The sequence below is a fragment of the Notolepis coatsorum genome (genome assembly GCF_963971535.1).
Source record: "Notolepis coatsorum genome assembly, chromosome: 1".
In the NCBI taxonomy this organism is placed as follows: domain Eukaryota; kingdom Metazoa; phylum Chordata; class Actinopteri; order Aulopiformes; family Paralepididae; genus Notolepis; species Notolepis coatsorum.
In genome coordinates this window covers 3,475,566-3,492,383 of record NC_140165.1, presented here as the reverse complement: position 1 = coordinate 3,492,383, position 16,818 = coordinate 3,475,566, and the positions used below count along the sequence as shown (strand labels likewise).

The 16,818-nt window shown below is 43.1% G+C and overlaps 1 protein-coding gene across 1 annotated transcript in view; it reads right to left on the bottom strand.

Moving 5' to 3' along the window:
• Nucleotides 1-5,532, bottom strand: part of LOC311241290 (uncharacterized protein) — a gene marked incomplete at its 3' end in the record, with an annotated part of 59,677 nt that extends 54,145 nt beyond the window's left edge. The window contains exon 1 of the mRNA XM_084330062.1: nucleotides 5,325-5,532. Coding sequence (XP_084186188.1) covers nucleotides 5,325-5,412 — 88 coding nt within the window. The 5' untranslated portion in view covers nucleotides 5,413-5,532. The remainder of the gene's footprint in view (nucleotides 1-5,324) is intronic.
• Nucleotides 5,533-16,818: the final 11,286 nt, after the last annotated feature.

Below are 16,818 nucleotides of genomic sequence, written 5' to 3'. Positions count from 1 at the left end.
TAATACTTATACACTGCAGATACCAATTCAGTATGTTGACAGCTCAGTCACAGCGATTAGGAATTAATCCTTAATACTTATACACTGCAGATACCAATTCCGCCGACTTAAAAAGGGCCAGTTCACCCTAAATGTAAAATAACATATTTAATCCCTTAAACCCAGAGCGGTCCGGTACCGGGCAGACAATAATTTCACGCCATAAATAGATCAATAGTTTTTTTCTCAAATGTATAGCCAAGAGTAAATAGAATAGAAATAGAATAGAAATACTTTAATTATCCCGAGGGAAATTTGACACTACAAATCGCTCACATTAAACATTTAGACAGAACAAAGTCACGAATAAGAATAACAAAACAAATGGCCTAAGAATAAAATATACAGTAAAAATATACAGAAGTCTACAGTAAGTGTACAGTAAGTGTAATATTGAACAGTGTTGTTTTAAAAGTAAGAGTCCAGGAAGATGATAACTGTCACTCTGTGCTCAGTGATGCAGTGAGGCACAGTGATGCAGTGTAGAGTCTGATGGCTGTCGGAATGAAGGACTTCCTGTGCCGTTCAGTGCTGCATTTAGGGAGTGTGAGCCTGGCACTGAACATGCTCCTCCTATCAGCCAAGTCTGTGTATAGTGGGTGGGAGGGGTTTTCCCTGATGGCCTGGAGCTTAGCAAGGCTCCTCCTCTCCGCCACCATCGCTAGAGAGTCCAGCTCCACCCCAACCACGCTACTGGCCTTCCTGACCAGCTTTTCCAGCCTGTTTCCATCCCCCGCTCTCAGTCCGCTGCCCCAGCAGATCACAGAGTACAAGAAGGCGCCCGCCACCACCGACTCATAGAACATTCCTTCTGAGGAAGTAGAGTCAGCTCTGGCCCTTCTTGTAGAGTGCCTCTGCGTATTTTGACCCGTTCAGTTTGTTGTCGATGGTACAAATACCAAGGTATTTGTAATCCTCAACCATGTCCACATCGACTCCCCTGATGGAAACGGGGGTCACAGGGGTAAAGACCCTAACCATATAAAAACAGCAGTCAAAGTGTATACATTTTCAGCACTACGTTTATTTACCAATGATTTTAAGTGTTATATGAATACATACGAGTTTGTAGAAATCTCGGCGCATCCCGACAGAAACCGGATGAATTAGACGGAAGTAAAGCAAGCTGTTAAAGGTGTGTGTAGTCCTATGAACGAGGAGACCCAGGGCTTTCGATGGGCTTTCGAATTTCATAAAACTACACTTCGCAGCTCACGCCAGCCCCTGTCAATCATCTTACTTCCAGCGTGAACTTTCTTTTTCTTAGCGTTATTTTCGGGATCATATCTCACGGGTCGTAGAACGTAGTTAGTTTCTTTCTGTGAACATCTAGAAAAATCTAGCCGATGAAAGATGGCGGAGCTATTTACATTATAAAGAAATAACTGTACTTACAGTAGATTTCATTAAGGGTTTTTGCTGCACTGTCAGGGGCGCCTGGTGGTACTAAATCCAGATTGAACTCGCCATTGGAAAGAGATTTGGCGCAATCCATAGATGTGTAAGGTAATTTATAGGCCTGATATTCTATATTGAAGAAGAAGGTGCTGAATGAGCTCAGTAGCAATTTTTCACGTCTGGTCAATGTTAACATGGTGTTATTCACCGTCAAAGATGAAAACAAAATAATTTATATTCTCCTTTGGTTCATTACAATTTACTCAAGCCTAGTAACAGACACAATATTTCTGACACTGGGAATTAGTGATCGACCGATGTGAAAATTGTGGCCGATACCAATAACAATATTGCTGTTCTGGCCGATACCGATATTTACCGATGTCGATATCTCTGTATAGAAAACACTTTTTTATGATAATCAAATAAAGAGCTATATTCCAAAACGCATTTTTTTTTTGTACTTTTGTAACTTATTTTCAGTAATGACTGATATTTTGAAACTAATTAAGGCCAAAACAAGTTAAAAAAAATTTAAAATAAAAAAATATATATAATATCGGCCCATATCAGCCCCATCTTGATATCGAACCGATACCGATGTGTAAAAAAACTGCCATATCGGCCAATATTAAATATCGGCGGCCGATATATCGTGCATCACTACTGGGAATACATTCCCTGAGATCCATCCATAGATGTCCCTAGATACCAAGAACATGCAAATGGGATTGTAGAAGTGGAGCAATCTTCCATTTACTTAGGTAATGTATTTTAGGTAGGGATGCTCGATATTGGCTTTTTTACCGATACCGATATACCAATATTGTCCAACTCTTAATTTCCGATACCGATATCAACCGATACTGATATATGCAGGGCCCCCCCCCCACCCCCAAAACATCAGAATTTGTTCTTACTTGCTTGCCTGGGTAAATAAAGGTTATAGAAATGTAAAAAAATATATATATATTTGAAAACCGATACCGATATTTTCCGATATCCCATTTTAATGCCAATATCGGCCGATAATATCGGACATCCCTAATTTTAGGTGAATTTTCTGAAAATATGGCTAGGGCTTATGGAGGTTATGGAGAAAACCAACTATACGATGCCTCGTTACTTCATCATCATTAACACACACGTCACAAACTAACGTTAAATACTATATATTTTTCTTTTTTAAGAAAAAAAGTATAAAAAAAAAAAAAAAGTATATAAAAACATAATTTAAGAAATGTACAAAAAAAATCAATAAGTGTTCTCGGCCTTAATTCTCTCCTCTGAGCTGAACACCAAAGTGCCCAGATCCTCCTCTCGACACGCTTTCATAGCGGCCTCCAATCCAAGGTTTCACAAGAGGTCTCCTCCTGACGTGACGTTCCACACGACCTTTGACCTCTGAAAGGCCCCCAGGAACCACAACGCTGATGAGGCGAAGACGCAGCCTGAATATTGGTAAAACCAGAGATAATGGAATGGAATGCATCAGACGGGGGGGGGGGGGGGGGGGAAGAGACCGCCAGAGAAACGCACTTGTGACATCACCCAGTGGCTCCTGAGGTCTTAACCCTAGTGTGATAGTAAAGGGTTCACCTTCTGTAGTGTGGTAGTGGAAAGAGTTAACCATTTGGTAGTGTGGCAGTGAAAGGGTTAACCTTCTGTATTATCGCAGTGAAAGGGTTAACCTTCTGTATTGTCGCAGTGAAAGGGTTAACCATTTGGTAGTGTGTTAACCTTCTGTATTATCGCAGTGAAAGGGTTAACCATTTGGTAGTGTGTTAACCTTCTGTATTATCGCAGTGAAAGGGTTAACCATACGGTAGTGTGGCAGTGAAAGGGTTCACATTGTCTGCCACGCAGTTTGACCATCTTATAGCGCTCACTGCCAGCACTGTACGCCTAGGAGTCGCTCACCTTCTTTGCAGGGCTATAACTTTTTAAATATTATAGCTATATCGACATTACTATGGCCCATTCAACATCGGGTATCTATCGTGCAGATTGATTGATTGAATGAAAGTTTTATTAACAGATTGCAGAATGGGTACAATACAGTACGGCTCAATACACACAACTGTTAAGGGGATGCAGACCAGAGAAAGACTTTCGTCTTGTTTACATCAGGGTCCCCCATTTTCAATTCATAATGAATTGTAAGTAAGGGTGCAACTTGCTCCGTGCAATAATCCATTCTTTGTGGATCTAGCCTTGGGTGTTGGCGTGTTGCACTGATCCATTCCCTGTGTAGGTCAATGGGCAGAGCAAGGCTGGCGGCATTAACACTGCCAAGGTTAGGGGTTCCATTCCCTGCAGCTCAATGGGCAGAGCAAGGCACTAACACTGCCAGGGTTAGGGGTTCGATTCCCAAGTGCTTTGGATAAAAGCATCCTGCAATAGAGGTTACTAGGTCAACCCACAGCCTTCATCAAAACAGAATAAGTGTGCTATAGAGTTATAGAGTATAGGGTATAGAGTTATAGAGTATAGAGTTATAGAGTATAGAGTATAGAGTTATAGAGTATAGAGTATAGAGTATAGAGTTATAGAGTATAGGCGACCCTACAGCCTACATTAGCCTGGCCGTCTACAGCAAAACTTAGAACTTCCAGTCCTAGTCTGGCAGGGACTTCCAAGTATATACTCTCTTTTTTAGACTATTTTTGTATCACAAACAGTACTGTATTTGTAGATCTGGTATGTCATCATAAATGTATAGATGTAGCAGTACTGTCCATCTGTATGTCATGTATGTTATGATGAATTGAAAATGGGGGACCCTGATGTAAACAAGACAAACATCTTTCTCTGCTCTGCATCCCCTTATTAACAATTGTGTGTATTGAGCCGTACTGTATTGTACCCATTCTGCAATCTGTTAAATAAAGTTTGCAATCAATCAAAGTCCATCGTAAAGAGAGTGAGAAAGTGAGATTTAGATCCAGTGGTTCTGCCTACTCCTCTACCGGCAGCACAGTGTGTTGGTTCAGTCACATAACATTGGAATAAATGGGAACTGGGTGCGGTCATTTATAAAAAAAAAAAAAAAAAAAAAAAAAAAACTGCACGAAAGATACCTTCAAAGCAGATGGTTTTAATGAATGGTCGTCTTTCTTGTCATTCGTCGCAGATCGTAACGAGAAAGACGATCAGGTGTTTTGTATCATCACTACAACACAAATACACACGACCACGTCCAACAGATCATATAGTCGGGCAGGATACACACAAACTATCAATATTACATGTACAACAAATAAACTCCACGTCCTTAAAACCCTTTCACTGCCACACCACCAAAACGGTGAACCCTTTCACTGCCAGTCTGCCACACAACAGCAGGTTATTAACCCTTTCACTGCCGCACCACCACCAAAACGGTTAAAACCCTTTCACTGCCACACTACCAAAACGGTGAACACTTTCACTGCCAGTCTGCCACACAACAGCAGGTTAACCCTTTCACTGCTGCACCACCACCAAAACGGTGAACCCTTTCACTGCCAGTCTGCCACACAACAACAGCAGGTTAACCCTTTCACTGCCGCACCACTACCAAAACTGTTAACCCTTTCACTGCTAAACAACAGCAGGTTAACGGCGACCGTCGGTTGTGTGATACTAGTAAAGAAGGGTTAACCTTCTTCTGTCGTGTGGCAGTGAAAGGGTGAGTGAATGAATGAATGAATGAATGAAAACTTTATTTAACAGATTGCAGAATGGGTACAATACAGTACGGCTCAATACACACAATTGTTAATAAGGGGATGCAGACCAGAGAAAGACGTTTGTCTTGTTTACATCAGGGTCCCCCATTTTCTATTCATAGTGTATAGAGTAGGCTATAGTAAGCCAGGATACAAACTACATCAATATAGACTTACGTGAGTGTGCAGCTAAGAGGAGGTACAGTCCGAGCAGCAACGTTGTTGTTATTATGGAAGTCATCATCTTCTCCTGTGCGCTCGTCATCTATCTTCACTGGGAGCTTTTAAAGGGATTGTGTTGTGTGCGTGTCAGCGTGTGTGTGCGCGTATGTGTGTGTGTCCACAAAAGTGAAAGCGAGACAGAAAACTTGAGTATCTTCTTGCCTCATACTAGCGTCTCTAATCTATCTATCGACAGGCCATGCTGGCTTGTGGGTTTGGTGGATATATCACTGACTGACTGACTGTGTGTTTACCAAACTCTCTCTACACACGACATGCAACACGTCGTTTTCATAGGAGTCGCCCTGCTCTTAAAACGTGGTGTCTGGCGCCACCTGGTGGCCTTAAGTCAGTACCTCGCCCTGGCAGACAGGCGGCGCGTTTGTACTTTGTTGAACCGTGGGTGAATGAATGAATGAATGAATGAATGAATGAATGAATGAATGAATGAATGAATGAATGAATGAATGAATGAAAACTTTATTTAACAGATTGCAGAATGGGTACAATACAGTACGGCTCAATACACACAATTGTTAAGGGGATGCAGACCAGAGAAAGACTTTCGTCTTGTTTACATCAGGGTCCCCCATTTTCAATTCATAGTGACATTTATGACATACACAACAACATACCCTCCTATATTCCGAATCTATTCGTTTTTTATGACCCATTCCAGAATTAGGTCCGGATCCTTTTGCAATTGCACATTTAGCTCATCCATATTGTTTGATTGATTGATTGATTGATTGATTGATTGAAAAGTTTATTAACATATTGCAGAATGGGTACAGTACAGTACAGCTCAATACATACAATTGTTAAGAGGATGCAGACCTGAGAAAGACTTTCGTCTTGTTTCCATCAGGGTCCCCCATTTTCAATTCATCATATGACACACATGACATACAGATAGACAGTACTGCTACATCTATACATTTATGACATACCAGATTTTCAAATACAGTACTGTTTGTGATACTAAAAAAATCCAGAAGAAGAGTATATACATTTGACATAGAAACTGTGCATTGGGGGAGGTTGGGTAGGTGGGGTGGGGCTGTACATTGGATGAGGGGGGGGGGGGGGGGGGGGGGGGGGGTTGGGTAGGGGGGGACACACTGTACATTGGAATACTGACATACATTTGACATGGAAACTGTACATTGGAGGAGGTTGGGTAGGTGGGGTGGGGTTGGGTGGGGCTGTACATTGGAATACTGACAAAGCCATGCTTGGTCTTTATTGTACAACTGGGTTAGGACATTTGTAGGGGCCAGTTTTGAATTGCAGTCTCCCGTAGGTGTTCTTTGAGAGTGTTTTTGAAGGTGGGTAGTGATTCACATTCCTTTACAGCTTTGGGTAGGGCGTTCCACATTGTTGTGGCATAATTGCTAAACGTGTTTAGTCCCTTGTTTGAGCCGAATCTGGGTTTTACATGATTTGTGGAGCTCCCTCTGGTGTTGTGATCGTGGTATTCACTGACCTTTGGAAAGTATTTTGACATGTACATGGGTACCTTGGTCGTGTAGTGTATCTTGTAGACCAGGCCCATTGCAAGTTTGATGACATACACAGTAGAATCATCAGCAAACATAGCTACACTAGCCTTTACTGAGGACAAGTGGCATATCATTAGTAAAAAGGGAGCATGTCTATGTTCCCCGGGTCCTATGTTCCCCGCTTTGATTGATTGATAGATTGAACATTTTAGACCACGAGCCCTGATTCCAAACTCTAACCTTAACCAGTTCGAACGAGGGCCTAAGCTTAACCGTTCGAAACAAGGCGGCCATTAATAATTAATAAAATAATAAAAATTTATAAAATGTTCAATCTATTAATCAATCAAAGCGGGGAACATAGAACCCGGGGAACATAGGACCCGGGGAACATAGGGATGATCCCAGTAAAAATAGAGTAGAGCAACGGGCCTAAACAACTTCCCTGTGGGACTTGATTGATTGATTGAACATTTTATTAACAGATTGCAGAATGTTTACAATACAGTACGGCTCAATACACACAATTGTTAAGGGGAATCGGGGATGCAGACCAGAGAAAGACATTCGTCTTGTTTACATCAGGGTCCCCCATTTTCAATTCATCATAACATATATGACATACATGACATACAGATAGACAGTACTGTTACATCTAGACATTTATGACATACCAGATCTACAAATAGAGTAGCCTACTGTTTGTGATACAAAAACAGTCTAAAAAGAGAGTATTTGAGGAGGAAGAAACTGTACATTGGAGGTGGTTGGGTAGGTGGGGTGGGGGGAACTGTACATTGGAGGTGGTTGGGTGGGTGGAGTGGGGGGGGGGGGGAACTGTACATTGGAGGGGGTTGGGTTAGGACATTTACGGTGGCCAGTTTCGAATTGCAGTCTCCCGTAGGTGCTCCTTGAGAGTGGTTTTGAAAGTGGGTAGTGATTCACATTCCTTTACAGCTGTGGGTAGGGCGTTCCACATTGATGTGGCATAATTGCGAAACGTGTTTAGTCCCTTGTTTGAGCCAAATCTGGGTTTAACATGATTTGTGGAGCTCCCTCTGGTGTTGTGGTCGTGGTATTCACTGACCTTTGGGAAGTATTTTGACATGTACATGGGTACCTTAGTGGTGTAGTGTATCTTGTAGACCAGGCCCATTGCAAGTTGCTGTACTCTGTCGTCTACTCTAAGCCATCCTAGGTTGTCCAAGTGGGCAGGGGTGAGGTGGGTTCTAGGAGTAAGGTCAAGCAGTAGTCTGACCAGTTTGCTTTGTGATGTTTGTAATTTTGTTTTTAGCGCCTTTGAGGTGCTTTGGTACCATGATGAGGTGCAAGCATAGTCGTAGTACCCCTGAATGAGTGCTCCTGTTAGAGTCTTCAGGGTATTCTTGTTTACCAGAGAGGAGATCCGGTACAAGAATCTAGTTTGTTGGACCCCACACACTGTACTGTCAAAAAAAAAACTAAAGTAAACAGTTTGTGTTCTGTTTGATAAATAGCTCCTCATCCAGTTAAGAGACAAATTATTAAAACCATAAGCAGCTAGTTTAATTAAGAGCATATTGTCAAATGCAACAGTAGGGGTAACAGAGCTGAAGGCAATGGAGTTGAGAGTTTATATGGTATGGATGGGGGGGGGGGCTGTCATCGTGGAACAGAGTTCAGAGAGATGACAGGCTGACAGCTGAGGGGGAAAAAAGCTGTTCCTGAGTCTGCTTGACTTGAAGCGGAGGTTCCTATAGCGCCTCCTGGAGGGGAGGAGGGCAACCAGTCCATGATTGGGATGCCTGTTGGCTGGGAAGTTCTCGAGATAAAGCTGGGAACGAGGTTAGCTGGGAAGCGACTTGCTACGGTCGCGCAAAGCGCCTATTGGCTCAGAAAAGTTGTCAGTCACCAGCTACGTTGGTAAACAAGAATACCCTGAAGACTCTGGCAGGAGCACTCATTCAAGTTTCAAGTTTCAAGTTTCAAGTTTCTTTAATAGTTGTCATACAGAAGTACAGAATACTTTTGTACAAAATGCTTCTTACTGTTGCGCTCCAGAGACTGTGCATGACAAGATAAGTATGAAATAAAAACATAGTAAAAATTAGAAGTAAAAAAAGAGGTCACAGTGTTCAGTTTAGACATATGTACAATGTTCGTAGACGTAGTTACCATACAATATACAATACTGTGCAGTGTACTAATATACAATACTATATAGTGCAAGGCATAAATGGACGAGGTGCAGTTTAGGTACAATTCACAGTAGGTGTACGAGTTGTAGTGCAAATCCTTTACCATTCAGGGGTACTACGACTATGCTTGCACCTCATGGTACCAAAGCACCTCAAAGGCACTAAAAAACAAATTACAAACATCTCAAAACAAGCTAGTCAGACTACTGCTTGACCTGACTCCTAGAACCCACCTCACCCCGGCCCACCTTGACAACCTAGGATGGCTTAGAGTAGATGACAGAGTACAGCAACTTGCAATGGGCCTGGTCTACAAGATACACGACCAAGGTACCCATGTACATGTCAAAATACTTCCCAAAGGTCAGTGAATACCACGATCACAACACCAGAGGGAGCTCCACAAATCATGTTAAATCCAGATTCGGCTCAAACAAGGGACTAAACACGTTTCGCAATTATGCCACATCAATGTGGAACGCCCTACCCAAAGCTGTAAAGGAATGTGAATCACTACCCACCTTCAAAAACACTCTCAAAGAACACCTACGGGAGACTGCAATTCGAAACTGGCCCCTACAAATGTCTTAACCCAGTTGTACAGTAAATTACCAAGTATGGCTTTGTCAGTATTCCAATGTACAGTGTACAGTGTGTCCCCCCCCCTACCCCAACCCCCCCCCCCCCCCCCTCCAATGTACAGCCCCCACCCACCCACCAACCCCACCCCACCCACCCAACCTCCTCCAATGTACAGTTTCTACGTCAAATGTATATACACTCTTTTTCTGGACACTTTTTGTATCACAAACAGTACTGTATTTGCAAATCTGATATGTCATAAATGTATAGATGTAGCAGTACTGTCTATCTGTATGTCATGTATGTCATATATGTTTATGATGAATTGAAAATGGGGGACCCTGATGTAAACAAGACGAAAGTCTTTCTCTGGTCTGCATCCCCTTAACAATTGTATGTATTGAACTGTACTGTACTGTACCCATTCTGCAATCTGTTAATAAACTTTTCAATCAATCAATCAAACGTGACAGCCAGGGAGTTATGAGACGTTTGATTGATTGATTGATTGAAAACTTTATTATGTTATGCGTTATCATCATATCATCATGATAAACTTCAAGCTGTCAGACACACACACACACACACACACATGCGTCGTCTGTTTTGCCTCAATACTGTATATATAATTCTGTTTTGCCTCAATATACACAGTATACATGTAAGGGCAACCTAACAAGAAAAGATGCCAGTGAGGGAATACTGGGTGAAGCTCTTTCCAACGCGTGATGCTTGTTGATAATAAAAAGATGTCTTCTCCTTGAGTACTTTTGAGAGTTTTTATTCTTACTTGCAGTGTGGACAAATATAAGCGTACTGTAAACTCTGTGTTTAAACTGGACTTTAAACACAGGATAGTTGCTACAAAGTAAACCCAAAAAGTGACTCAATATAACTGAAAACAAAACAAACGAGCACGGTAAAAAGACAGTGTGGCTTCCCTGTGATAATTACCCAATTCCCCTCCCGCTGCACACCTGTGAACACATACATATAGACTGCACCTGAGCACATCTGAGCCCCGCCTCCTGTGCCCACTGCCAGCTAATTGGTCAACACTTTCATGGTGACACGGTGCCTTCATACAATAACGTAACGGCAGAAAATCATTAAATTGGCTACAACAATACATATATATATATTGATGCAAAACAGAATTATTCAGCAGTGTGTTGTGTGTGCGTGCGGCCAGGAGCGCGCAACAAGATGGTATACATTATGGTATATGAATAGTATATTCCACTATAGCAGTATATGGTGTGCTGTACATTTGAATCTGATCTAATTTTGCACACGGCCATCGCATTATAATGAGCTGGACAGGTGTGTAATGTGTGTGTGGTGACGTGAAAGCGTATCTGCCATGCGAGACTAGGCGGCGTCTATATTAATCCCAGCCGAAGAGTGCAAGAGCGCTTCCGCATTCTTCCCCATTCGCCGGTGCGCAATGCGCATTTCCTTTTCTTTCGCCCAGGTGCTCGCCGAGTCGCCGTGCATGAGGTCCTCGCTTGGTTCAGACCCCCATTCAACACGGTTAATCACCAGTGATGCCACAGATTACTTGTAAAAGTAATCTGATTACTGATTACTCCTTTAAAAAGTAATCTTAGTTACTTTACTGATTACTTGATTATCAGAGTAACTTAGTTACTTTGAAAGTAACTAGGTTACGAAGTCGTCCCCCCTGCTGCTGCTGAATGACAAAAAAACAATTGAGTAAAATGTACTCAGTTTGAGTAAAATGTACTAATAGGGCAGGTAGGCCTATCTATAGATCTATAGATTTCACAAAAGATAAATGGTCAATAACACCACATGTAGGCTGATATGTAGCCTACCTTTGAGGCCTGCCCTATTCAGATATGGTTCTAATGTTCCTAGTGAAACAGGGGAGAGGGGTGAGTAAACCAGTGATTATATCTCAGTAACAGAATCTTCTCAAACCTCTTGTCAGAAAGTCTGTTCCTTCTAGGCGTGAGCACCAACCCTCTCAGACTAAAAAGCCGTTCCACAGGAGCACTTGATGGGTTGGAGTGTTATACTTCAAGAAAATGTTCTTTATGTTTGAAGGTCTATCCAGTATCTGAAGCTCATGCTCTTAAAAAACAGTCTATTAAACGGTACTGCTCCTCCTATGCTATTATTATTATTTATTATTGTGTGCTACTGACAACCTACATACTGCAGTATGGTGTTCCATGTTCATGAATAGTGCAATGCAAAAGATGTTTAACTCAAAGGTGGAACATACCTGCACTATGGCATCTGGAAGGCCTGCAGTCGTGTCCTGCAGGGTGTCCTTCAGAGTGCATCAGCACTTCAAGTGTGGGTAGTAAAGTTTAAATCCAGTAAAGAAATCCATCTTTTGCTGTTTGGCTGGTGCACCTCCGAGTCCTGTAGAAGTCGATGCTTCGGCTTTGGTTTTTTTTCTATCCGTTTGGTCGTGCTGTGCTGTATATTCCAGATGCGGTAGACAGTATTTTGTTTCCTCGGCATAGTGAATGTTTTTTTCACCCGGCTTAGCTGACACAAACGTTAAGTAGACTAGTGACTGAACTTCCAGTGCAAGAAAGTGTTACCAGCGCGAGCGTCTCCCTGCTAGCTCGCTATGTTTAGGTCAGCCTGATAATAACAATAATAGCCACCGCCCACCAGCATGGTACAACACGTGAGGTTGCGTGCTGTGACGTCACTCCCCAATACAAGGAAAACAGCTCCAAACGTATTTTTGACTGTCGAAAACTAAAGAAAATACTGCATTCCGCCTGCATTATGATGAGATAGTAACGAAATAGTAACGCACAGCCACTTGGACAAGTAACTGCAATCAGATTACTGGCTTGTAAAGATTAACGCGTTAGATTACTATTTTCGGGGAAAAGTAATCAGATTACAGTAACGCGTTACTTAGTAACGCGTTAGTGGCATCACTGTTAATCACAGATGCCAGAACGTGCCATATTAAAGCCTTTGGTTCATATTAGCAACCGTATTAGCGCTTTAATATGGCTTCTGTGATTAATGTGATTGACCAGCGTTAATGTGATTGACCAGCGTTGCAACTTGCGACCAGCGTTGCTAATATGAACCAAAGGCTTTAATATGGTTAGCTCAGTTAGCTGCATGTTAGCTCAGTAGTTAGCTCAGTTAGCTCAGCAGTTAGCTCATGTTAGCTCAGCAGTTAGCTCATGTTAGCTTCATGTTAGCTCCATGTTAGCTCAGCAGTTAGCTCATGTTAGCTCAGTAGTTAGCTTCATGTTAGCTCCATGTAAAGTACAGTTGACAGCTGCATTGTGTTAACGTTACAATGTACAGGGAAATAACGTTATGGCGTGTTATGGCGTTATGTGGTCCTCGTTTGGATAATATGTAAAGTACAGTTGACAGCTGCGTTGTGTTAACGTTGCAATGTACAGGGAAATAACGTTATGGCGTTGCGAGTGAATCTGGTCCGCGTCGCGATAATATACATGTATTCCATTTCGGTGTCTGAGCGGGGAAAAAGAAATGCGCATTTGGAGGGCGTTACCGGGGGGCCAATCAGGGCAAAATGCGGAAGCGCTCTTGCACTCTTCGGCTGGGATTAATATAGACGCGACTAGGCGAGAGGCTCTCGTGAAATCGGAAGTGTCCGCCTTTTTAACTCCTCCCCCGGCTTCACTCGGCTACTCTCGTCTACTTTCGAGGCGAATCGAAATCCATCTCGAACACGTGAGCTAACGTTAGCTTCTAGCCACAATGCTATATTGTTATAATGGCATACTCCATTGACGTTAGCATGCAGCTAACAATGCTACCGATCGTTTTTTAGACTAAACTATCCGCTCTTGGTGGTCACTTGTGTTGATGTTAGTTTTGTTTCATCAACAAATGACAGGCAGAACACACAGTGAATGTATCCGTTTTGTTTATTGCACTTTTATTAGGCTTTGCTGAAAAAGAATTGCTGCATTGAGTAAATAGGCAAGATGGTGGCGCGGCATAGGCGCCTGCCTTATTGACATTTTCTTTGCTGGAGCTTCCAGGAAGTGTATTGGCACATTCGTTCTGATTGGTTGAAATTGCCTTCATGTTTGCCACCTACTGCCACCTACTGCTTTGGCAGTGTACTACATCAGTGTGCTCGGGTGACAAAAACGAAAAAAAAACGAAAGTGTGACTCGAGGCGCACGACGTCGCGGCGATACGCATATGAAAACAATACGAAGATGATACGAAAGGTGTAACCGCCGCCTAAGACTCCTTGGTGGAGGAGACGGGAGAGCTGGCCAGAGCGGTGCGCACAGGCGCTGGGAGCTGACGCATGAAAACATGTTTAAATAAAAAAGAGGGATCTGCCAAGCCCAAAACGGACAGCATCCTGTTCATCAGTTCGGACGGCTTGCCGTCGCCGAGGCCGCTGAGTGACAATAGACGATCCGCCTTTTCAATTTCCGACAGTTCAAATAATTGCAAAAGGAATGCCTTAATGTTTTGGTTCGTTGTTTGTCTTACTATGCAATTATGATACACACTGAAATCTACGCTCTCTCATCCTGCTTTCAGCAAACTCCTATACTTCCTTGTTATGGACTTCAGTTCCGCATTCAACACAATTATCCCAGCCAAACTCATCAATAAACTACTGGACATGAACATTGACCCCTGCATCTGCCACTGGATCCATAGCTTCCTCTCCAACAGACAACAGAAGGTCAAAATAAATAACATCACATCCCACCCTCTATATCTCAGCACAGGAGCCCCCCAAGGCTGCGTCCTTTCACCCTGGCTTTTCTCCCTATACACCAACCTGCTCATATCCCTCCACAACTCCGTAAAAATATATAAATATGCAGACGACACAACCCTTATAGGCCTCATCACAGACAATAATGAAACAGAATACCGTACACAAATCAACCACACAATCACCTGGTGCACAGACAATAACCTCCTCCTCAACTCATCAAAAACCCAAGAACTCACCATCGACTTCAGACGCCAGCCAAACCCAAAAACCCCCATATCCATCTCCGGCAAACCCATTATCACCACAGACTCCTTCAAATTTCTCGGCACTCACATAAGCAATAACCTCAAATGGAAAACCAACACAGACCACATCCACAAAAAAGCCAATCAAAGACTCTTCTTCCTCCGCCAGCTAAAAAAATACAGAGTCAGAAAACATCTCCTGCTCCGTTTCTACCAGGCCATCATTCAAAGCATCCTCACCTTCTCCATAACTGTTTGGTACAGCAATTTGGACACTCACTCGAAAAACAAACTTCAAAGAATCATCAATAAATCCTCAAAAATAATCCGCACCCCCCTCCCTTCTCTCGAATCACTCCACCGCCAAATCACAATCAGGAGAGCCAGAAAAATCATCTCTGACCCCACTCACCCAGCACACCACATCTTCCAGCTGCTGCCCTCCGCGGGAGGCGCTACAGATCCCTGACCACCAAAACATCCCGCTTTAAAAACAGCTTCTTCCCCACTGCCATACGGACACTGAACTCCCTGTAGTACCCCCCCAAAGTACCCCCCCAAAGTAGCGAGTGTACTTATCTGCAACCCCGTCCCATGAAGAACGCATGCCTGCCCGCAACCCCCCTTACCTCTGCTGACATGGACATAAACTCTGAACTGTAATCTATGTAATTGTGTTTTCTCCTAACTGCATGTAGTATGTACGGTGTAAGTGATGTTATATGCAGGGCCGCCTGGGAGAAATGCGAGGCCCTGTGCGAGATTTAACGCGAGCCCCCCCCCCCCCCCCCCCCCCCAAGGTAAAAAAAAAAAAAAAAAAATTATATATATATATATATATATATATATATATATATATATATATATATATATTTTTTTTTTTTTTTTTTTTTTTATACAGTCAACATATTCTTAAATAATAGCGCTGCCCGAGGCGGGGCATGATACAGTCAACATATAGCAAAAGAGAGAGCGAGAGAGAGCTCCCGTTCTACAGTCAATATACAGTGTACAGAGAGAGAGAGAGAGAGAGACACATTGGAAAGAAATTGAAATGCTATTTGGCCCTAAACAGAGAGTACACAGTGGCAGAATACCTGAGCACTGTGACTGAAGATCCTTGAGCACAGCCTAGCCATCGAGAAAGGCCGCCATAGGCAGACTGTGTGTGTTAGAAAGAGAGAGAGAGAGAGAACATGTGTGTTTGTCATGTGTGTGTGTGTGTTAGAGAGAGACTATAGCATGTATGAGAGATTCAAAAGGACAAAGATCAACACTTAAATCCAACAAGAAGAGGGTCAACAGAGAAACCAAAGCAGCAAGGAGCCAATGGCCGACATCAGCTAAATAGGCTAGCCAGGTACTGTGACACCAGGCCACGTGACACACAGCTTTGGCCAACGGCCCAACGCTACCCAAGCTACACAAACGACCATTCACACACAGCACATGTCGTATCTCCAAATGTTGTGAAGTAGCATATGTTTTGCCTGGAAAAAAACATTGTTATTAACAAAACATTCGGGAGGGGAAGGAAGGAAGAGTGGGGTAATGTCATCATGACATTTTCATTAATCCAAGTTACCTGCACGATGAACGCAGGGCGAAAGGCCGCAAGGTCTCCACGTTGACGAAAGGCCTCTCGCTGGCGGGACAAAAAGAAGCTATGGCCAGAGCCTTGTCATGGTGCAGGCCCGACTACATCTTCTGTCAAAGGGCCTGCTATTCTCAAGGCTAACTGATAGCATCAAACGAACGTTCTCAGCTGACGCTAAACAGCTAACTGGCTAACAGTTAGCTCACACAGTTAGCTACTAGTAGTATTAGCTAGACCAGTTTGGCTCCAAGAGAGAAAGAGAGATAGGGTCAGGTGACTCAGATCCACGGCGGGTATATAATCATAAGTTGACTCACCATAACGCAGTATCAACGTGGAAGGATACTTTCTTGGCCCCACGGTGTAATTTCGGCGTATTGCTGCCTAACAGATTTATCTGCTCACAAGTTCTCTTCTCCTTCTTTTGAAAAGACATCCACTCGCCTCGCCTCGCTAGGTTAGCTAACGCTAGTTAGCATTTAGCTAAGCTAGCTACTAGCCGACATGGCTATACCATGAAAGGCTCCGGCCATTTGTCCCGCTAGCGAGAGGCCTTTCGTCAACGTTCCTTGGTTGGTGACCGACCGACTGATAATGACCGACCTCTTTCTTCG